General features: G+C 48.6%; 1 protein-coding gene across 1 annotated transcript in view; it reads left to right on the plus strand.

The window, feature by feature from the left end:
- Positions 1 to 12,564: 12,564 nt before the first annotated feature.
- Positions 12,565 to 20,056, plus strand: part of LOC106741576 (frequenin-1) — a 31,867-nt gene continuing 24,375 nt past the window's right edge. Inside the window, exon 1 of the mRNA XM_014613709.1 lies at positions 12,565 to 12,802. Coding sequence (XP_014469195.1) covers positions 12,739 to 12,802 — 64 coding nt within the window. The 5' untranslated portion in view covers positions 12,565 to 12,738. The remainder of the gene's footprint in view (positions 12,803 to 20,056) is intronic.

A 20,056-nucleotide genomic window follows, 5' to 3' on the forward strand; every position in this document is an offset into this window, starting at 1 on the left:
CATTGTGACGCGAGGAATTTATCAGAATTCGCGGAGACGCAACGACAAGACTTGTGCGTTGAGTCGGCGAGCGATCACCGTTGCCGCTGGAAATTAAACGAGGAGCCCGGAGAGCGGAGAACGAGATAGAGAAGCAGAAGGGAAGGAAAAACGGTCAAAAGGTGCGTCAAGTACCCGGTCGCAAGGGATGTTTTTCTTCCTTCTTTTTTAATGTTTTTTGTTGTTGTGGGGAAACCATGAGAGACTATCGAGCGTGGTCAGGTGGCACGAGAGGGAAGCGAATCGTGTGTGATCGAAAGCCACCGGAGACCAGCGGACGAGAGACAACCATGACGACGAGCGGTGTGCCAAAACTCAACGCAAACATTTAACGAGTGACGCGCGAAATTAACGAGAAGGATGTTGCGCGGGGTGTACTTTATTCAACGCGATGAATATCGCCGCGTGCCATTTCCGTTCGAACGCTACGTAATTAAAACGCCGCCGGGTGTAGCAGCACAAAATTAAGCGATACGCGCCATCCTCGTGCCCGCTGCTGTCGTACACCAACCTCATTGATCTTTTGTACTCGCAAGAGCGCGATGCATTTTCGCACCGAATCGACGAGTCATCGTTCGATTAAACGATCGAGCGATCCACGCTCATCGATATTCGCTCGATACCGAGGCGGGGAATTGAATCTCGAGAAGGTCCACGTCCCTCCTGCACGCGTCTACTAAAAAACACACAACAAGAGAGTATCTTCGATACGAGACGGCGTGTACGAACCCGTGGAGGTTCAACTTACGCGAATCCAACAAAAGGACCGGCGTTGCCGCTACGATAATAATATTCCATCGAACTCTCAGAAATAAACCGCTACCTCTTGGTCGCGTTTTCAGCATAGATGCTGCATTCCAGGAAGAGATATATTCTCTCCCAGGGAATCGATAATTAAATTTGCCAACCAACCGGTCCGTCCGCGTTCTTGGTTCGATGGTAACATTATTTTGCTTATTTGCATACGCAGATCTCACCACAAAGGACACTTCGCAACACGAGCTCTCTTTCGCATACCACTGTAGCGGACTCGCCGCTATGTCTGGCAACCTGGCAAAGCGAACGCTGTAATAAATTCGGAGAAACGTCTACCCAACTTTCATACCTCGCATTCACCCCTCTTCCCCTCTCTCGCGCTTGCAACAATGAACGTGTCGAAACTGGGTGTGCATAAAAATTCCATGTGCGTAATTTCGTCGGAAAGCAGGAAACATTGGCTCTTCTTCAGCCACCACCGAACTTAACTTAATTTCCTGCTCCCGAAGAAGTGATTTATGGCGCGCACGGGTTCGCGGAATTGCACGCTCGCTGATTTCTTGAATTGCTGTTTTTCGATAGCCCGCAAAAACATTCACGCGACGCGCCCCGGCGAGTATACTCGTCACGTCGAATGCGGCAACGGACTTGCTGTCGGTCCAGATGACGAGTACATGACGAGCGCGCGTGATATGGCTAGTCGTGGCAGAATTTCCGCGTGCGGATCGCGTTCAATCCGTTCCCGCGATCGATTTTTGCATCACGCGTCAGTCTGCGAGTTTTTGATATTTATCTTGCGCGTCCGTGCGAACGGATCGATGACATTCCTCGCGCGCGTTGAAGCGCGTCCTTGCCATACGGAGCGCCGATTAAATTGCGACGGAAGTGATGAGGGAAATCACCGGTGGTCGGTTTCAGTTTCATTTCGCGAGTTGCGGGAAAACCGTTTTCGAACCGACGAAGAACAAACGAAAGAGGGAGAAAGAGATAAATAGATAGGTAGATAGAGAGAGAGAGAGAGAGAGAGAGAGGAGTTGGTAGAATTTGCGCAGAGTTAAATGGAAGTGGTCCGAACTTCTCCGACGTTGGTACACCGCTATTTGAAAATATTTTAGACACCTACACGGGGGTTCGTTTCGACCACTATAAATATGCCGCGGTGGTAGAGATGCATCATGTGTACACACAACAACGCCAACTGGCCGGTTAGTTGGCCGGCTGGCAGGATGGCTCTGTCATCGTTCAGAGATAATTTAAGCGCGCGTATATCCTTGTCGCGTATAACGAGAGATATGCTACGGCACGAGGGGAAGTGTGTTATGGTAAATGCTGTACGTCGCAATAAAATTTCGAAATACACGTAAGCGTCGGGATATTTACCGTTCCGAAGATACAGGAACGTTCGCTCGCTCGCCTAACGCCAATATCGATCTCCATCCATCGGTGCGCGCGCGGAAAGATACCTTCCAATGTGTCTGGAGAATAAAATCGTTCGTGAAGCAATAGTCTGTACGATAAACCGGGGATACGACCGACGTCGGCGGGGACTTCGGTGGCGGTTTCGCCAGTAATGCTCCCTCGTATTTTTTACTTACAACTATAGTACATAGAATGATGTACAACTGACGCCGTAAATTCTGCCGGATGATTCACGAGGTTATTCGGAGGGGAAAAAGTTTTTCGCACGCAGCGTTCGTTATATACAACAATATCGTGCTCTCGTCCAAAGTCGCGTCGCGAATTATTCTCCTCCAGCTTTGTCACGCCAGTTGTAAATAATCCTCGGTTTTAGGAAGTCCGAGCGTATCTCGTTCTCACGACCGACGTAATGCGGATAATGTCCCCGTCTGGTTCTGGATGTAACGCGACGTCGCATCGCAACGCGAACTCCTGTTCGGATCCAAGAAGAGAGAGGAGAAAAAAGGATAGAATTGTCTAGTCAGCATCGGAGTCGCGGAGATTTCGTCGGCGCGACGAATATTCGACGGGGATCGTCGATCTCACGTGCCGCGAATAAAACGTAGCCGGCGTAGACTTGACGTGCGCGGGCGTCGCATCGTGTTGGAATTTTTGGACGAAATGGTACCGGTCGCTCTGGTGGATGGGGTCATCCATGGTGGGGGTTGCTCTTTGGGTGGGCGTTGCTGGGTCGATACAGGGTGGCTTCGCCGACGAAAGCACCCACGGGGTGAACGAGCACTCTCTGTCTACCCTTCGGCTCCTTTTTCGGCGATTGTGCCGCGACTCCTCCTGGCGAATTAGCTTGTCCTTTAGAGAAACGTTTCTCTTATTCTTCGCGTGTCAAACGAGATGTATCGAGGGTAGGACACTCCGAAAGTCGCCCTATCACGTTATTAATTACCTTTCTTTCTCAAGACATGTCGCGGGCTTTCGTTGTAATGAAAAATTGATGAAGGTGTCGGTTCGAAAGTTGAACCGTCGACACCTCATTTACTTTAGAGATATGAGAGAGAGAGAGAGAGAGATGCATCACGAAAGAAGAATTTAATATACAGAAGAATAGATTGAAATAAAAGAAATTTTAATGAATATCTCAGTGAGTAATCGCGCCGCGTGTTGCCCCGAGCGGGTCGATCGAGCGGCAGCCTATTGATATTCGTTATTTAAATACGATTAATTATTCGCTCCCTCGCTTGTCTTTATAATCAGATGCATGATATTTGTTGATATGCGAACATTTATTTTTCGTCGAGTCCCAATTCAGATGCGCATTGATTAATTTAGAATGTCCAGCTAAAACCAGCTTATCTTCGCGGAAGTAATGTATTAGCGGCCAAAATATAAATTACATTACGTTGATCAATTCCCGATTGATCCGTCGCCGACGTACGGTCGTACATTCGAACCGCCGTTACATTTTATTGCGGCGGATAAAAGGCACGGGAATGCAATCAATGGAAATATTCGAAATTGCGGAAACGAATACAAAACAATTACTATCCAGCTTACTACGCGCGCGCGCACGCGATCCTGCTAGCGAGGCATTGTACGTAATGCGAGGCGCGAAGCGTGCGCTCGATAATTATTATTCGAAATTTATTAGGGTGCAAATGGAACCGCACGCGCGCTCGCAAGACCCGCAGCTTGTGCATCGCTGCGAGTGCGGCGCGTGCGAAATTAGCGTCGATGCAAATTGCTTGCGTGTACTTGGCTGCCGTAGTTAACGACTCTTCCGGTCGGTAGGTCCGGTCGGCCTCTAACGAAGCTCACACCACGCCGAGCACGCCGCATATAAAGAAGCGGCTGCACAGCGGCAGATAGAGACACCCGGCAGGAAATAGTCCGATAAATCAGAGCCCGACATTATTGGAGCGTCTCGCCCCTATTCTAATTGCTATCGTCGAGAGGGGCCCGTATGCTAACTCGCAATTACCAAACCGCCACGAAACGCAAACCAGATGCATGTCTCGGGTTTGCATACCGGGAAGATTGTGTATGTACGGAGAACACACGATCCGTTCCGTCGATCGGAGGATCACGCAGAAGGAATAAGTCGCAGGTAAGTGAGGTAAGTATAAGAACGGTAGGTCGTTGGCATTGACCGAGGGGGGACGACGAGCCACCGGATCGGCAGCTCGCTTTCCAACAAACGTTCTCCCGTGGAGCACGCGAGAGGCCCTTTATTCCGCCGAGAATTCAAAGCGCGGAATTTAATGCAAATAAGTAAATTAGTCAGCGAGGCGTGACGATGAACGCGTGGGCGGTCTGAGAGCTGACTCTGGAACTCTCGAAATTCGAGTCGACGTCTCGAGTGCGTCTATGAGAGAAGACCGTGTTTCGCTTCGAGGACCAGTACGGGCACTTGCAAACGCAATCAAACAAAGGCAACGACCACGTACTGTGTAATTCTCGGTCAGCCTCGAGCGCTACCGCGCGCGCGAACGAGTACGGGCAAGATTTCGGCAATATTGCCGCCGGACAAGTTTTACCCAATTTGCCTCGCAATTAACGCGATTACCGCTAAAGTAAATCGTCGTGAACTACCTTTTACACCACGTCTTCCTCCTCCTCTTCTCGTCCTCTCACACCACGACTGTAAAAACAAACGCGACCATGTACTAACTTAATTTCGCAGACGTAAAACCACCCGGCCGACTGAGGGGTCAAATTTTCCTTTTACCGAGTCGGTTAAATGTGTTTGAACAGCGGGATTAATCCGATTTGCGCACGAACTTTCGCACACTTTCCTAATTACTCGGCGTGTTACAGAAATGTTCAACAACTGCGATTGCGCACACGGTTTGGGAACTTCATTGAGCGCGGGACAAGGAAATAAAACGGCGACAAAGAAACGAGAGCCCGCGGGAGAGCGCGAAATAAGCGCGCAAATTCTAACGATGCGCCGTGAAGCACGGCGGATATTCAGATTAGATACGACGGTGCAAGCCCGGCAGTTTCCGGCTGCGTTTTAACGCGGATTCAATTTTCCGGTCGAAACCACCCTCCCTCCGTCGACGTGTCGCTCATATCGTCGTCTCTTTCTTTCACTCCATCTCTCCCGGTCATTCCCGTAAATAGAATCATATATCCCTCCAAGGAGCGGGAGTCACGTTTCCCCGCGACTTATTTCTTTAGCGAATCGACAAGCTCTAAACGCAATTTTCGCGTGATACCCCAGCGTGGAACCTGCCAAAATACTACCGAGATTTCCTTCCGACTTCGTCACCCCGCGGCGACGAAAATCCGCTTCTGAATTACCTCTCCTCTTTTCGGCTCTAAATTTTCACTGCTCGCTGCATCCACTGCGAAAGAGAAAATCCGACGGATCGAGATCGATGGGCTTTAAAAAGGAATCCATGACTGTACTTCATCAATCGAAGTCACACTGGAAAGATATTCCGCGTGTGGAATAAAGGAGGATATGACCGGGTTAGATGTAACAGTGAATAACCGTGGGATATAATTATGCAATAACCGTAATATTCTGCGTACGGCGTATCGCGCGAATAATTCAATAAAAAATAGGATGTAACGATAGAGAGGAAAATAACGACAGATTGAACACACATTGACCGACGTATCTAATATTCCGGAGAGCGTTTATCCCACGTACTCCTTCTCTCTCTCTCTCTCTCTCTCTCTCGAGCTCCCTCGAGAGAGGACATTAAAGGCGCTTGCTGGTAAAGAGAGAGAGAGAGAGAGAAAGAGATGTATGAGCGTATGAATATTTATAATAGCGTAAGCGCGACATATCGCTTCGTGCGCCTCGACGCTATTTCTTTCCTCGTTAGTGCCGTTTTATCCGACGGGTGGTTAGCCGAAGATACGACTTTAATTTCGCGCAGCGCGGCAAAACTCATATTCGCGAGATGTATTCCTGGCTTTCTTAATAAAGCAGCGATAGCGCTGTCAAGAATGCATTAGAATAACGGCGCGACGCGCGCGTTTAAACAGAATAAAAATCTTCGGTGCGCGAGGATAAATCGAGGACGAGCGGGTGGTTGTGCGAGCAAAGATAAACCGACCGTAAAATGCGATGTAATTTGCGTAACATTTGTCATCGCGTTCGTGAACGCGTCATTTTCACCGTTGCATCAATTACCGCGCGAGAAGCGCGCGCGCGCTCTCGCGTTTACTTCGTCGTCCACGTGGCATTTTTCCCGAGCGTGTTCTCGAGCAAGAGGACCAACGCGACGCAGCCCGGCTGATGTTGAAGAATCGCCTTGTCCCGCGACGGGATGCGAAAGGGCCGTGTGTCGCGGGCGAGACGACGAACGGGCAATTATTCACCGAAAGACCACGGACGGCTGTAAACAGTTTGACGAATCGCGTTTTACGCTCGCGGGTGTATTCTGTTATTGTCGCCATCCTTGTTGATCGCGGCTCCGCTCTCTAGGGGAGGGTGGAGAGGACAAGAAGGCGGCGGAGATCATTGACGTTTTCATGCCGGAGGATATCGTACGATTGCTGACGTGCTCCATTTTCGTTTGTCAGCGTTCGACGTACCGCCGTGTCCAAGGACTTTTGTTATTACTTCGTGCAGGGATGCCACGGAGGGAGGTTATAATACGTACTCGCGACGGTCGTTACGACTCTCGCGGCTGACCGATAAAGACCGGCTAAATCAAATCGCCGCGGCGTCTCTCCCGCGGTGGTCAGCGAAAATCCGAGCGTGCGCACGTTCTCGGATCGAGCGGAGGATTTCGAGGGGGAGAGAGAACGTCGCCCGAGCACTCGAAGGCTTTTATCTCGAGGAGATAATTAGACGTCGCGTTGAGGATTTACAATCGCGGCGCCGCGTGAGTAATCACCCTATCGGTAGGAAGGATTAAATGCGAAGGACGTAATAATGAGGGAACGATGGACTCCGCGCGAAGAATCATAGAGTGCTGCGAACGAAGTTCCCTCTCTCTCTCTCTCCTTCCAGATTTTCACGTCATTCCGATTCTCTAGGGAGTCCTGTGTCACGTGATATGTAGACGTTTACGATGTAATCGGTTCCGCGAGCACCGGCGTGAATAAAGCGGAGTCTTAAATAAATCGTTTTGTCATCGAACCAGCCGACGAATCAGCGGCGTCATGCGAGCCTTTTCTTTTATTCATGGATCAGCGCCGATTTAAATCCGCCCGCGTCGAGAAATCGAGCGAACCTCGTGGCGCTCAAGCGCGCGAACGAAAATCCGCTAACACGGAAATCGACACTCGCCGGAACACACACGGGCGATCGTTCTTTTCACCTCTTTAATATGCGTTCAATCGAGAAACATTGCTTCCCGGCCGCATCCTTTCCGCTGTAACGCTGCGAATGGCAACCGACAACGTTTTTAAGTGATTGATCTCATCACGATAAAACACCGAAAGAACTTCTCAGCCGTATTACACTTTCTCGCGTGTTTCGTAGTCCTAATCCCGCTTTACCTTACTTTCATTCTACACTGCATCTTTTCAGCTTATTTTCGGAGCGATGTTATCAACGCGCTTTCGCGCGAACCAATCGCCATTAATCCCTTTCACTTCGACCGATGAGTTTTTCTTCATAATCCAGTGATTGATCGCGTCGCACGGTGAGAGACGCCGGAAAAAGTCTCATCACGTTTCAGACGTTGTCGCGTCTTTCTTTGCTTCACCACTCTGGTTTCCCGCGTCGTGTCATATTATTTCCGGAGCAGAAACCGGCGTATTCTAACACAATAACGCTGGGCTCCTTTCAATTTGTCGGAAATTCCGTTCAACGGCGTAAGAAAACTCGCGTTTTGCGTATCGCGCGGACGGGGGGAGAGGGACAACGGTAAAAATTCCGAGCACAGAAGGTCAGGCGCAAAGTAATACTTATTGCAGTTCGGAATAAAGTTAGAAAGGAGAGCACAACCAGTGGCGGCGGCGGTGGTGACGGTATTCGGGCAATAAGAGACAGTGATAAATAATAATAAAAACGTGCGCTCCCGTTCCTGCGAATACTCGACCGGGTTAATTCCATAATGGAAGTTTACGGGACGTGCTGGAGACCAAGTTTCTCCCGAAAATGCGGGGGTGTTAACAATATTTGCAAGACGAGAATTATGGTCAAATGGAAGTGAAGAGGCAAAGGCATCCGGCACACTGCGTGGAATAGGGGAGGGAGGGATGGGACGGCAGAAACAGATCCGCGAAAGAGACGGCGCGAAGCGAGACGAGATGAGGTAAAGCGAGAGAGTGAAATAAAGAGAGAGGGAGAGAGAAAGAGAGAATATCGTTCTTTGTTGTACGAAGAATGAAGACGGAACGATTTCCCATAAGGGTGAGAAAAAGACAGGAGGATAGTGAAGTGAGTGAGGGGGTCGGAAAATCGACGAAAGAAAGACAAGGGTGGAAACGCGACGCGGAATGCGCGATCGACCGAGACGGCGAACGGTCGGCCGACAGAGAGGGAGAAAGCGCGAGGAGGATCGAAGGTGGCGGAATCGGACGGAGGAACCTGCGGGGGAACTGGGAGAGGGTGGAAATAGGGAGGGAGGATAGTCGAGCATCTCCTCCGAGTTCGAGTGGTGGATGCGCTTGCGCCCTCGTAACCTCCGCCACACTTCCACATAATGTCATCGCCGAGCCAGTCTGACGCCAGGCGCCGCGACGCTATGACGTCACTGGTCCGCGCTTCGCCGACGAACGTACCTCGCCAGCGGTGAGAACTCATGAATGAAACCCTATTTACGACGGAATCTCCGGTAGAGTTCTCGCGAAGGAACGTGCCGCCGAGCAGGTTCGCACGACCGCGTGCGTGACAGCGTGACCGTCGTCCTCGGTCCCTGAACGTGATTCGCAAACAACCGGGATCGCGATTCGGCGGAAACGTGAGAAAGAGACGAGAGGTTCGTCGCGCATCCGCGAGAACATCTGTCCGTTTAATCGTGTCAACTTGAGTCGTGTGACAAAGCTGATTGCGAATGAGCGAGCGTGCGAGGGATCGATCCGCGCGATGTTATCGTGATGAGTCAGACGCAATTCCGCTTGTCGAGATTATGATTTACACATCGGCGGACGAGCCTCGACCGAGCGAGCGTATCACGAGCGAATTATCTGAACACCAATGTTCTGAATCTTCGTCAACCTGTCCGGCATAATGTCTATCTCTCCCTCTTTCTCTTCATCTATCTATCAGTGATAACTCGCGTTGATAGCGCGCGGGCAAGCTCTTTGCAAAATACGCGTAACGCAGTTCCCGCCAGCTGGTACTCTCGCCGCCTTCATTCAGTGCCTCCACGGCGTTCTCCATCGAGCTATCGACGTTTTTGCGAAAAGTTGCGCGAGCTGGTGTTTTCTCTCTCTCCCCCCCCCTCTCTCACCCCCTCTCTATATATATATATATATATTTCTCTCTCGTGACGATAATATCCTTTATCGTGCGGTTGCTGAAGAGCTTTCGAACGACACACGACGCTTTAGTGCACTTCGGTGAGGCTCGTCAATATCTGGTCCCCGTTTTATGAATGGTCGCTACGCCGCGCCAGAGTGTGCCTCCCGATAATCAGGTTCCCGTGGCTTTTTGCTGGAAGCGTTCTCCAGAGGATCCGAACGCGGAGAACGCGGAATTGCGCTCGATCCCGCCACCGCCGCCGCCCCAACACCCACCGTCCGCATTTCACGTTCCAGCCTCGCTCTCCGCTCTTCCGCTTCGCGTCGCTCGTTACTACGCGCACATCGTTCTCGAACGTTTCCGTCATCGAGGGATTGCTCGTTACAACGTAACGTTAAGCGTGAAAACGCATGCTCCGACGTAATCGTACGACGCGGCGCGGGGTCAAGGGTGCAGCACGACCTCGACCGGAAGTTAATCATTCGGCGAGGCCCTCCCGCGGCCTTCGGCAACTCTGAATTTCGCAGGCCACCCTCCACCGTGGTCACCTCCACCCTCACTCCCTCAGCTCTGTGTCGCTGTGTCGCGCAATCCCTACACGCGCGAAAGGTCGACTTCCGAAGCGAATCCACGACGCAACGGCATGAACAGAGTATGAATCAAAAGCTGGAGTATCCCGCGGTCGGCAAGTTCGCGGAGAGACACTGCGCGAGGAGACGCGACGCGACGTGACATGAATTCGCATTAACGACTGATCTGCATTCGAATTCATGGATATACGAGCAGAAATCTGCCGTTCTCCCGGCGCGACAGTTACCCGCTTCCTCTTGCCCGACCGCAAACGTCACCGTGAGCGAATAAGATCTCCATACTAAGGCGGAGAGAACCAACTTTGCTGTAACTTCATCTCGCTCGACGCTCCAAGAGTGACGCGCCTTGCTCACCAATTGTTATTCCGTTAGACTAAGTTTTTACGAAGTTTCGACGAACGGACATGACTTCGTTTCGAATCAGCTGAGAGCGCGCGCGAGAAACCATATTTTTTCCGCCTTCCCCGTAGTTACCGCCGGCCAAACGTCGCGAACTGCAACTCTTCACCGTGTTGGAAATGTTCGTTGCCTCCGATAGTGACTCAATTAATCCGCTCGGACGGTAAGTCGAGATACGTCGAGATAAAAGATGTCGAAAACGCGGGAAAGGGAGAGGTTCATTATTCACCGGCGCTAATGGTGTTGCGATGAACGTATTGATAAAACCGTCCGAGTCGGTACCCGCGTATCGCCAAACCGCGACTAATTATTTGGATCATTTGCGAACGGGGACTTGTGCTCGCGTGATCCTCTTCGTAAATTCGTACAAAAGACGATACCTCGAGTTTGCGACACTTCGATTGCGTATATTCGTAAAAAGTTTCATCTAATCTTGGCAATTTCAATTGGTCGCATCAGGTAACTCTGTAATCCTGTAATCCTTTAAACATTGTAGAAATAATTATTACTTTGAAATAATAAACAACTCCAGGCATATATCCTTTCATAACGTTTGGGAAGCGGGAGGATTAAAGGCGGTCGTGGTGGAGTAAGCGGAACGTGGCAGCGAGAGCTAAGGAAATACATTAGTGGAAATACTATTTAATCCCGTGGATAAGGCCGGAGATATCGTAACGCCGTTGGCCTTTAAAACCCTTCATATAATAGCCCAAAAGGGATTGGCTACTAGCGCGAGTCCTGAAAGTAGTCCGTATCGGTCGTCTCGTCTTACGACCTTTGAAACTTTGATACGCTCGATCTGAGATGCAACGTCTTCCTGTCACTAACGTTCGTTCGCGTTACTCACTCGAATTATCTCCGGTGGGTGAGAGAAGAATAAAGAGAAAGCGAGGGAGAGAAAGAGACAGAGAAAGAGGGGAAGGAGGGGAAGTGTTCGCGGAAAATAAAGACGACGCTCGAGACGCGGAAATTCGACGAGTCCACTTAGCGTCATCGATCAAACTCTCCAAAATTGCGAGAGTCAAAGGCAAATTTATCGATTGCGCAACCACCCCGGCGAACTCTTCGACGTTTCCTCCAGCGTCTCGTTCTCGGGAATTCGTGTCTTAATTTTCCGATCTCCGCGAGTCGAGTGCAGGTCCGCACAGCACTTGGAAACTTCCCCGAAGAGATCAAGCGGAGCGCGATTAATGATTCCGCGAAAGCCAGCCGCACCGGAAAATTATCGCCGCGAACGAGCCAATTTTCGCATCTCGCGACTTGAATTCGCGTAGGACGTCTCTAATTTCTGATTGCCGCGCGGAAGTCGCAAGCATGTCGAACGCGAAAAGAACGGAAAACTTCTTCGTGACTGCAGGCCGTAAGCTCGCATACGTGGTCTCATTGAGATTTTCCTTTATCTTTCCCGTAGAAAAAGCAGTATCGTCGAAAGAAGAATCAACGCGTGAGGCGTATCAGCGAGTCGATCACATTAAATAAGACGGACACGAGTGTTACCGACAGTCCCTTCCGTCGCGTAATTAAATCAATTAAATAAACCCCGAGCGGCCCGGATTAAATCAAACTTTATCATTTACGACCCCCCCCCCCCGTGCCGCCCCTTCGACGCAATCGAAGGGCGCCGCAGCCCTCTCAAAATCGAGGAAAGTTTTCGCTTTCCTGCAAAATACACTTCCAAATTGGATCTACCGGCAAACTTCTCGAGACAGTGGACTGTTGGTACCTCGACGGGGGAGGAAGTTGCGGCCAGCAAAGTTATCAGGTGGATCCGATAGGGTGTCCCTGCGGCCTCGAAACAAGGAAGAGTCAAGGAACTCGCGAGGAAGGAAACGTTTCAGAAAAGACGATCGCTCGACCGCGTTGTGCGGAAACTTCGGGCAAGGAACGGGATCTTCCTTCCTTCCTTCCTTCCTGCCCCGCTCGCTTTTCACGGACTCTTCGGCAGTGCCCGACGTCAATTCCAATCGCCGAGCCAGCCGTTCAGCCTCCGATTCTTTGCGCTTCACCCTCTGCTCGTCACCTGCACTTCGGCGGCAGCGAGACATGCGAGCTGCACGGTGAGAACTCCCGACGAAAGCGAACAACCTCGGCATCTCAGCGACCCAGCGGGAAGAGAGATCGCTAAATCGCGCGCGCGCCAGGTCCACACTCGCGGCTACGAAGATGGGCAAGAAGAACAGCAAGCTTAAGCAAGATACCATCGATCGACTCACCAGCGATACGTACTGTAAGTAATAAAACCCCCCCGCCGCAGACCCCTTTATCTATCGCGCGCTTTCACCCCGTCGTCGACCTCGCGCGAGCGAACGCGTGCGAACCCGCGCCACCGGCGGATTATACGGAGGCGCGTGAGTCCCTAATTATCGCGATCGTCATAAATTTCCGCGATACCGCGCCCCGCCGACCGTAAACGCCGAGTTAAATGGGGTTTGCGGCGCGCCGAGCACGCTTGACGAACGACGATGGCGCGCGCCCGGCTTTTCCTCGGCGCATTCTTCAAAAAGTCGGTCTTCCTCTGGTCGCGGATTCTTCCGAGCGACCTGTCGCGAGGTTCGCCGTAGGAAAAGAAGCCGTTTCCCGATATGGGCTTTCCGACTGACCTGCCGTATGTTATTTCGGCGATCCATATAATCGAGAAAACAGAGCGTCCGGCGCTCGGATGTTCCTCCCTCCCCCCCCCTTTGTTCCGCTTTTTCTACTCTCTGTCTGCTCTCTATTCCGCTCTACTCCACACTCTATTCCCTTCCTGTCGGCGCGCGCTAAACGTGCCGCATCGATCGCGCGGTCGTTCAATACCCGCTGCAACAACGTATCCTCCTTCATTCGATAAAACGCGTTTAATCCATTGCCGTTGCAAAGTTTGCCTGTCGGAAGCGACGGCGTACCGCCGCGCTTCGACGCCACGTGGCTTTGTTTCCGTTGAACGAGCTCCGTGCATTCGATAGCGCGCGAGGCGGCGCGACGTCGAGACGCGGACTTCTGTTTAATCTTTCAGTAAAAAGTTCCAGCCGCCATTTACGCGCGTGTCTAATATTTACGTCGCGGTTTTTTACACCCTTAAGGGGAAGCGGAGGATGAAAAATCCGCGCGACCGAATTCCCGCGACCATCCGCGTGGAAAGCACCTCACCACGTGACGGTGAGTACGGATAATTCCGGCAGTGGAAAATCGCAGAGCCGTTTAACGGATGGCCGAATATTTTTCCAGCTCAAACGCGCGCGCAAAGATGAGCACGAACGGCTCTCTGGCCGACTATTCGGGTGAAAATACGAAGGGCGAGCGCGTTTTCGGCTCGGATATTTCCAAACGACTTGCGTTACGCTCCGGCACCGATGATGGATTTCACGTAGACCCTTATTAGGATTTTCGCCCTCGCAAATCTGGCGGACCGAGCTCGCGCGCGCAGGCGAATTCAATTATAGACATCACACGTACCGAGACGCGCAAATCGTTCGAAAAGCCTTTTCGTGAAAGCGGGTAACCGGCTTTGGAATTCTAACTCGATGGTTTTTCCTATACATAAGATAGTATCAACGATAGATATATTTAACTACGTAGAGTACTTCGGAAAGAATGTTGTCCTTTCGCCCATCTTGTTCGATTGTTTGTTCTCGGGTCGACAAAAGATAATCAGTAAAACAAGCGAGAAAAATATACATATATTGACTCGGTAAGATTCTACCTTCGTCTGCTCGAATGTACGTTCTTCCCGTTATCATCATCTGAATTATAAAGAGCTCGAAAGATGAGAAGAAGAACAAATCGCAGTCTGGAATTGTTTTCACTCTCTTCATTTCTGCCCCGATTGAACATTTATTTAATAAATGTTATTCGAACTATTTTTCATGCCAAGATGATTGCGAAGGGATTTCACCTTGACGTCTAGTTTTCCTTCTTATCCTTACGTAATAAACTGGTTCCCACAAAGCTACGAGATTACCGTTCCCTATAAGTATCAGAATGTTCGCAAAGCGGGATTCCCAGCTTTCCGATGGAAATTTAATCGACGGATTTAACAACAGTCGCAAAGACCTCGTACCGAAATCTGGAGCGCGCGCTAAGCAGAAGCGATATTTCTACATCGCTTAGAGCACATAACATTCTCGCCGAGTTACCAGAAGAAACTATGTCATGTATAGGCAGAAACATACGCAGAATCTCTGACAGCCTAGTTGTCACTCGCTTATTTGCTCGCAGACTTTAATATGCCCCATCAATTTATTAACTCGGCTGACTCCGCTGACCTGGTACACAGTGAAAAGTTGCGTGCGCGACAGAGAGAGAGAGAGAGAAAGAGGGATAACCGCCGCCGTACGCGCGGTACAGTGAAACTTTATTAAAACCACGTAGCGTCTCGCGAGTTCGCGCCTGCATCAATAATGCGTGCGACGTATTCTATCGCCGAGTCGCACTTCGCATTACACGTCGTCGTTGACGTCACGCCGGCGCTTTGATCTCGTAAATGAAGTAAATCACGTCCGAGCTCGATGCGGCAAACTCTGCGCATGAAAACACACGTGTGAACATTTACCCCGTTTTTTCGACGGGGTACGATATTTCATCGGGGTAAAATATTAATTTCTCCCGTTCTTTTTCTCCGTCTCTTTTCAACACGTTCGCTTTATATACACACATTTATTGACACGTGAGAAAAACAAATTTCAATCGACTCATGTATAAACGCGTGTTTCTTTGATTCCTGCAAATGCGATAACGGCGCGAAATAGCATTCGCGCAATTTTTTTTTCTATCGGGCGCACCCTGTGCTGCATAACGCGAATGAATTAACCAAACTTGCTCGCGCTGAAACTGTCTGAAAGCTTTATCTCTCTCTTTCTCTTTTTCTCTTTCGCTGAAAGCGCCCTACGTTTATTACACTGTGCACGTTAAGCCGCGCCGACGGAGAAACGCAATCTCGTGCAACAATATTCTTCGGTTTACCGCTTTTCTTTCAGGCACACCGGGTGGGCCAGCGTGCCGTAAAATTCGCACATCGCGCTCGTTTACTGTCCTGTCTCCGCCACACCCGCATGTAGAAATAATCCCAGTGCAGCGTTACGCAGACCGCGCCTAACGAGCAGCAACCCCTCCTTTGAATTGCTCGCCGCTCCTACAGCGATGTTCCATTTGTCCGTTTGCCTTTACATCGTACAGAAGTGGGACAATAATTTCGGCTTTCCCCGCTTTCAACTTGAACGGTACACGGTTTGCAAATCGTACGGCCACAAATGACATTTACTCCCCCGCATACCGATGTTCAGATTCTTACGGTAGTCATTCATTTTCTCCACGATCACACTTCGCGAACTTAAAGCTTCGAGGGGATATTTATAATGTGATGAGAAACGCTTGATGCCGCGACATCCGATATTAAATATTTCGCTCGAGCGTTTTCACATTATCACGACGATTAATCTCCGTTGTCCCGAAATATCTCGTGAAGATGCGCAAAATGTGGACGGAGCTCCGCGGATCGCGCAGGATCGTATGCGAGAACACGCGTACACGGGATCATTTTCCCCACGCGGATTCGGGATATTAGTGTTAACCGCATGGTATCCTTCCCGCGGACAAATTGAAATTAATTCCCCGCTGAATTCAATATTGCACGGGACGGACTGCTAGCCTGAGATGTCAGTCTACGATACATATACACACGTATCCCTAAAATGGGTTACAACAAGCCGCCCAGAAGAAGGGTCGGTCAAAAGATCCGAGAGTGATGGATAGCCTCAATTTTCAGGTAGCCAGACGTGATTCTAAGCTGTTATCCATTAGACCGCCGTGGATACATTTAGACGAGCCTTTGTACACCGAGAGTACGTGAACACGCCTCGCCGATCAGCTGCGAGTCTAAAAATCTTCCGCTCTCGCGTTGGTTATGCCGCTCGGACGAGCGGATCTTTCGACGATCCGCCACTACCTCCGATAACTTCCGATTCTCGCACGCGACTCCGCCGGCAGGCGTCACTTCCGAAGGGCGCACTTTCGTCCGGCTTCTATCGTGGCGAGCCGGCCATCGCGGGGATTCGCTCCAGATCGCGTCACTCACCGCGCATTTTTATCCTTCTGCCACCGGGGATTTTATATTATTGACGGTGAAGCGAAACCAAGGGCGCTCTCGAAAGACTCGTTCCAAGCGAATCGTTCGTCAAACTTTAATTGCGATCGCCGATGGATAGGCCTTGTCTCTCTCGCGAGTGATTTTCGACCGCGCCTCCCTCTTCTCTCGCGTGTTTAATGCGCCGGAAAATTCCTATCTTATCTGCGAACCAATTCGGGATTCCGCAATCTCCGCGCGGGTCGGATCGATGTACGGGGGAAGGGATTTTCGTGAATACCTCCGTAAAAATTTCCATGGACGCATGAATAGCTTTGTAGATATATCGCGGAGCGTGGCGAACGCGACGGCGCTGACGCCGTTAAGAAAAGGGATAGAAAAAGAGAGAAAATTGCGAAGAGTACGCCGTTTCTAATTGCGAGTATAATCGTTTGTATCGTGTCTGGGTATATGTATACATTGTGACAAGATTATTCGGCTAATGTATCATTTTGACAGCTTGATATATCATGTTGTATCCAAACACGATGAAAACGATTAGGAAGAGTAGCAAGTTTTGGCCTAGTAAATGTTAGAGCTTGAAGCTTCATTGAAGCTTAATGATAATAATAATAATTTGCTTAGTGTTTAATATGTACAATACAAAATTTTGTGTTAAATTTAACATATTTCATATGTCCCAAACAGTCTGCACAAATTTTTGTGTTAATTTAACACAAGGTGATTACGTTGAAAAGTAATACAAAGTTGTATTACTTGGGTCAAAAATTAACACAAAATTAATAATACGTTAATCGACACTGAGATATAAAATGTATTACTTTAACGTTTAGACATGTTAAATATCGACTCAATGCAAAATATTGAAATGATATAAAACACAATACGTTAAATTAACGCACGGTTATGTTAAAAATTTAATACAAAAATTCTAATAAGGACCGAAAATTTTAATAAGAAAATACATAACATCAAATTCGGTGAAATAGAAGGAAGGACGCGAAATAAGAGCGTACAGTATTCGTCACACAAATCGTCACGAGCAAATCGAATCGGTCGAGCGGGTAGATATCCGGGATGTACATGTTGCCGTAGCACTCGAATTATGCTACAGTTATCGATGCGACGTCTCCGCGGTGACGGTGACAAGCGCACGTCAAGCGAACACGCTGTCGCGTGTTTAAACGCGGTTTAATGTGATACCCGTTGGCGCATCTATGGGGCCGGTAAATTACTAGCGCGAATTTGCCAGCTGGACCCGGTTGGGCGCGCGTTGTCCTTGTTACGGGAATAATAACTATGAAATTACGAGCTATTACGGATTACAGTCTCGTTAAGAGAAACCGGTCACGAGGAATTTCACGCGCGAATGCGCCTTTAGCGCGTTCGATCGTCGTCCTTCTAGAAGCGTAAATTCAGCCACAGTTGGGATATAATCCTATCCGAACTTTTGCCGGGATAGGTGAGCGTGTGTGAACCAGAATTCCCACCGCGTTTTGCCGCATTTGTTGCAAGCAATTAACGATCAGTAAATATTAATTACGGCGGGCAAAGCGCGCCCGCCGTCTCGCAAACATTGTAGATGTACCGCGGCCCAACGCTCGCCTGCACGTCGTACTAACGATGCTTGAAAGCGGCACGCATATACTTTTGATAAAATTCAAATTAGCAGGGCACCCTTGACACAAATGGGAAAATATCTAATTGCGGCATAAATACACCCTCGTTCGCGATTATTATTATATTTAGCGTGATCGTATCCACCGCAAAACCAGCTCACCGTCGCGTTGCATCACGCGTATAGTACGCTCAAATAAAACGCACGCCTATTACACCAATAACGCTGGACGCAACAAATTATATTCGACATATTAAATCACCCAATGTAATAAATTGCACGGTATCGTCAGCAGCGTTACATACACGTCTCATTAATTCGGATATATTCTTCGCCCCGTCGGTGTGTGTGCGTGAGATTCGACAAAATTGCAACGAATAATTTAATACGGGCTTGTGACAGCAATCTGATTTTCGCTTTGATCCCGTATCACACGTTATACAGCGCGATGAAACGATATTACATCAGTTGCGATAAAGAAGTAGCACTTTAACGCTAATACTAGCTACGAGGCTAATTATCGTGTAATTACATTCTTTCCGGATTTTATGTACAGCAAACCAAATTAATCGCAATCTACATTCAAAGCAATCCCATTGTCTATCATTATCATATTTTATCAATCATATTATATATATGTGCATATATCAATATATCATTGCATATTTAAATCATTATACGTATCATTGCATAATATCATTCGATTTGAATCAATTGCCTACCTTACGCAATCTAATTTCTCTCCATTAAGAGATAAAATATATCAGATATATGTCAGAGATAAAATATATCAGAGAAATAAAAACTTCTGTGATATATATATTTTTTCATGTTCTCGCTTAGCGTAACATTTTCACGAGAGCAGAGGATAAACTGCTAAATCGCATAAACAACCCCGCACGTTCGTTCGCTCGAGGGAATCTCATTCGATTTTCCGATTAAGCACAACATAATCCCAAGCAATAAAAGAGGCGATTTCGTTAATACTACATTCACGAAAAGGGCACTCGAAATGGCTGTTAATTACGCAAGGATAGAATATGCTTCGCCTCGCGTTGTAATGAAATTTGCTTTTCATAACTTAGCTCATTGCCGTTCCGTGGAGCTTCAGGTGCCAGACAATAAGCTTCATCGTTCTTAGTTCGGCCATACAATTTACCTTAACAGAGTATAATTATCAGTGATCAGTTTCATTTCGCGGAATACTCAATACGCGAAACATCATAACATAAATTAGCGTTATCGGCCAATCGTTTGAAAAGATGATTAAATTGGAAGAATTATTGCAAGGTGTTTTCGAGCAACATTTCAAAAAGTAATCAGTAAATTCATTCCTAATGACAATTTTAATTACGATTAACGCGAGTATCCAGTCATAAACGCTTCGTGACATTATATAACATTAAGCGTTACCACTGAACATCGTAGAAAGTAATTAATGTGATAATTACCTATAAAAAGTAAAATAATAATAGAGATTCTGTCTATTTAGAATTTTTATTTTTATCTGATGAAACAGTCCTAGAGTCAATTGCCGCTTGTAAATAGAATAAAAAAAATTTAAAAAGCAGTCATTCAGAAAACTGGCTTATTATGTTTCAGGATATCCCATCGGAGCATTACACAAATACAATAAAAAAAGACGCAGTCAGTCGTGTAAAAAGAAAAACATAAAAAGCATTAATGAATAAAAGGGAAAAAAATGTAAAGAGAGCTACTAAATGTCCAGCGCCAAACGCTCGTCATGTCGTTGCAGCCTTCTTCGTAAGGCCGTGCGTTCTCTGTCTGTCTGTCCGCCCGTC

The sequence above is a fragment of the Dinoponera quadriceps genome, unplaced genomic scaffold, assembly GCF_001313825.1.
Source record: "Dinoponera quadriceps isolate SergipeBrazil2010 unplaced genomic scaffold, ASM131382v1 scaffold586, whole genome shotgun sequence".
In the NCBI taxonomy this organism is placed as follows: Eukaryota; Metazoa; Arthropoda; class Insecta; order Hymenoptera; family Formicidae; genus Dinoponera; species Dinoponera quadriceps.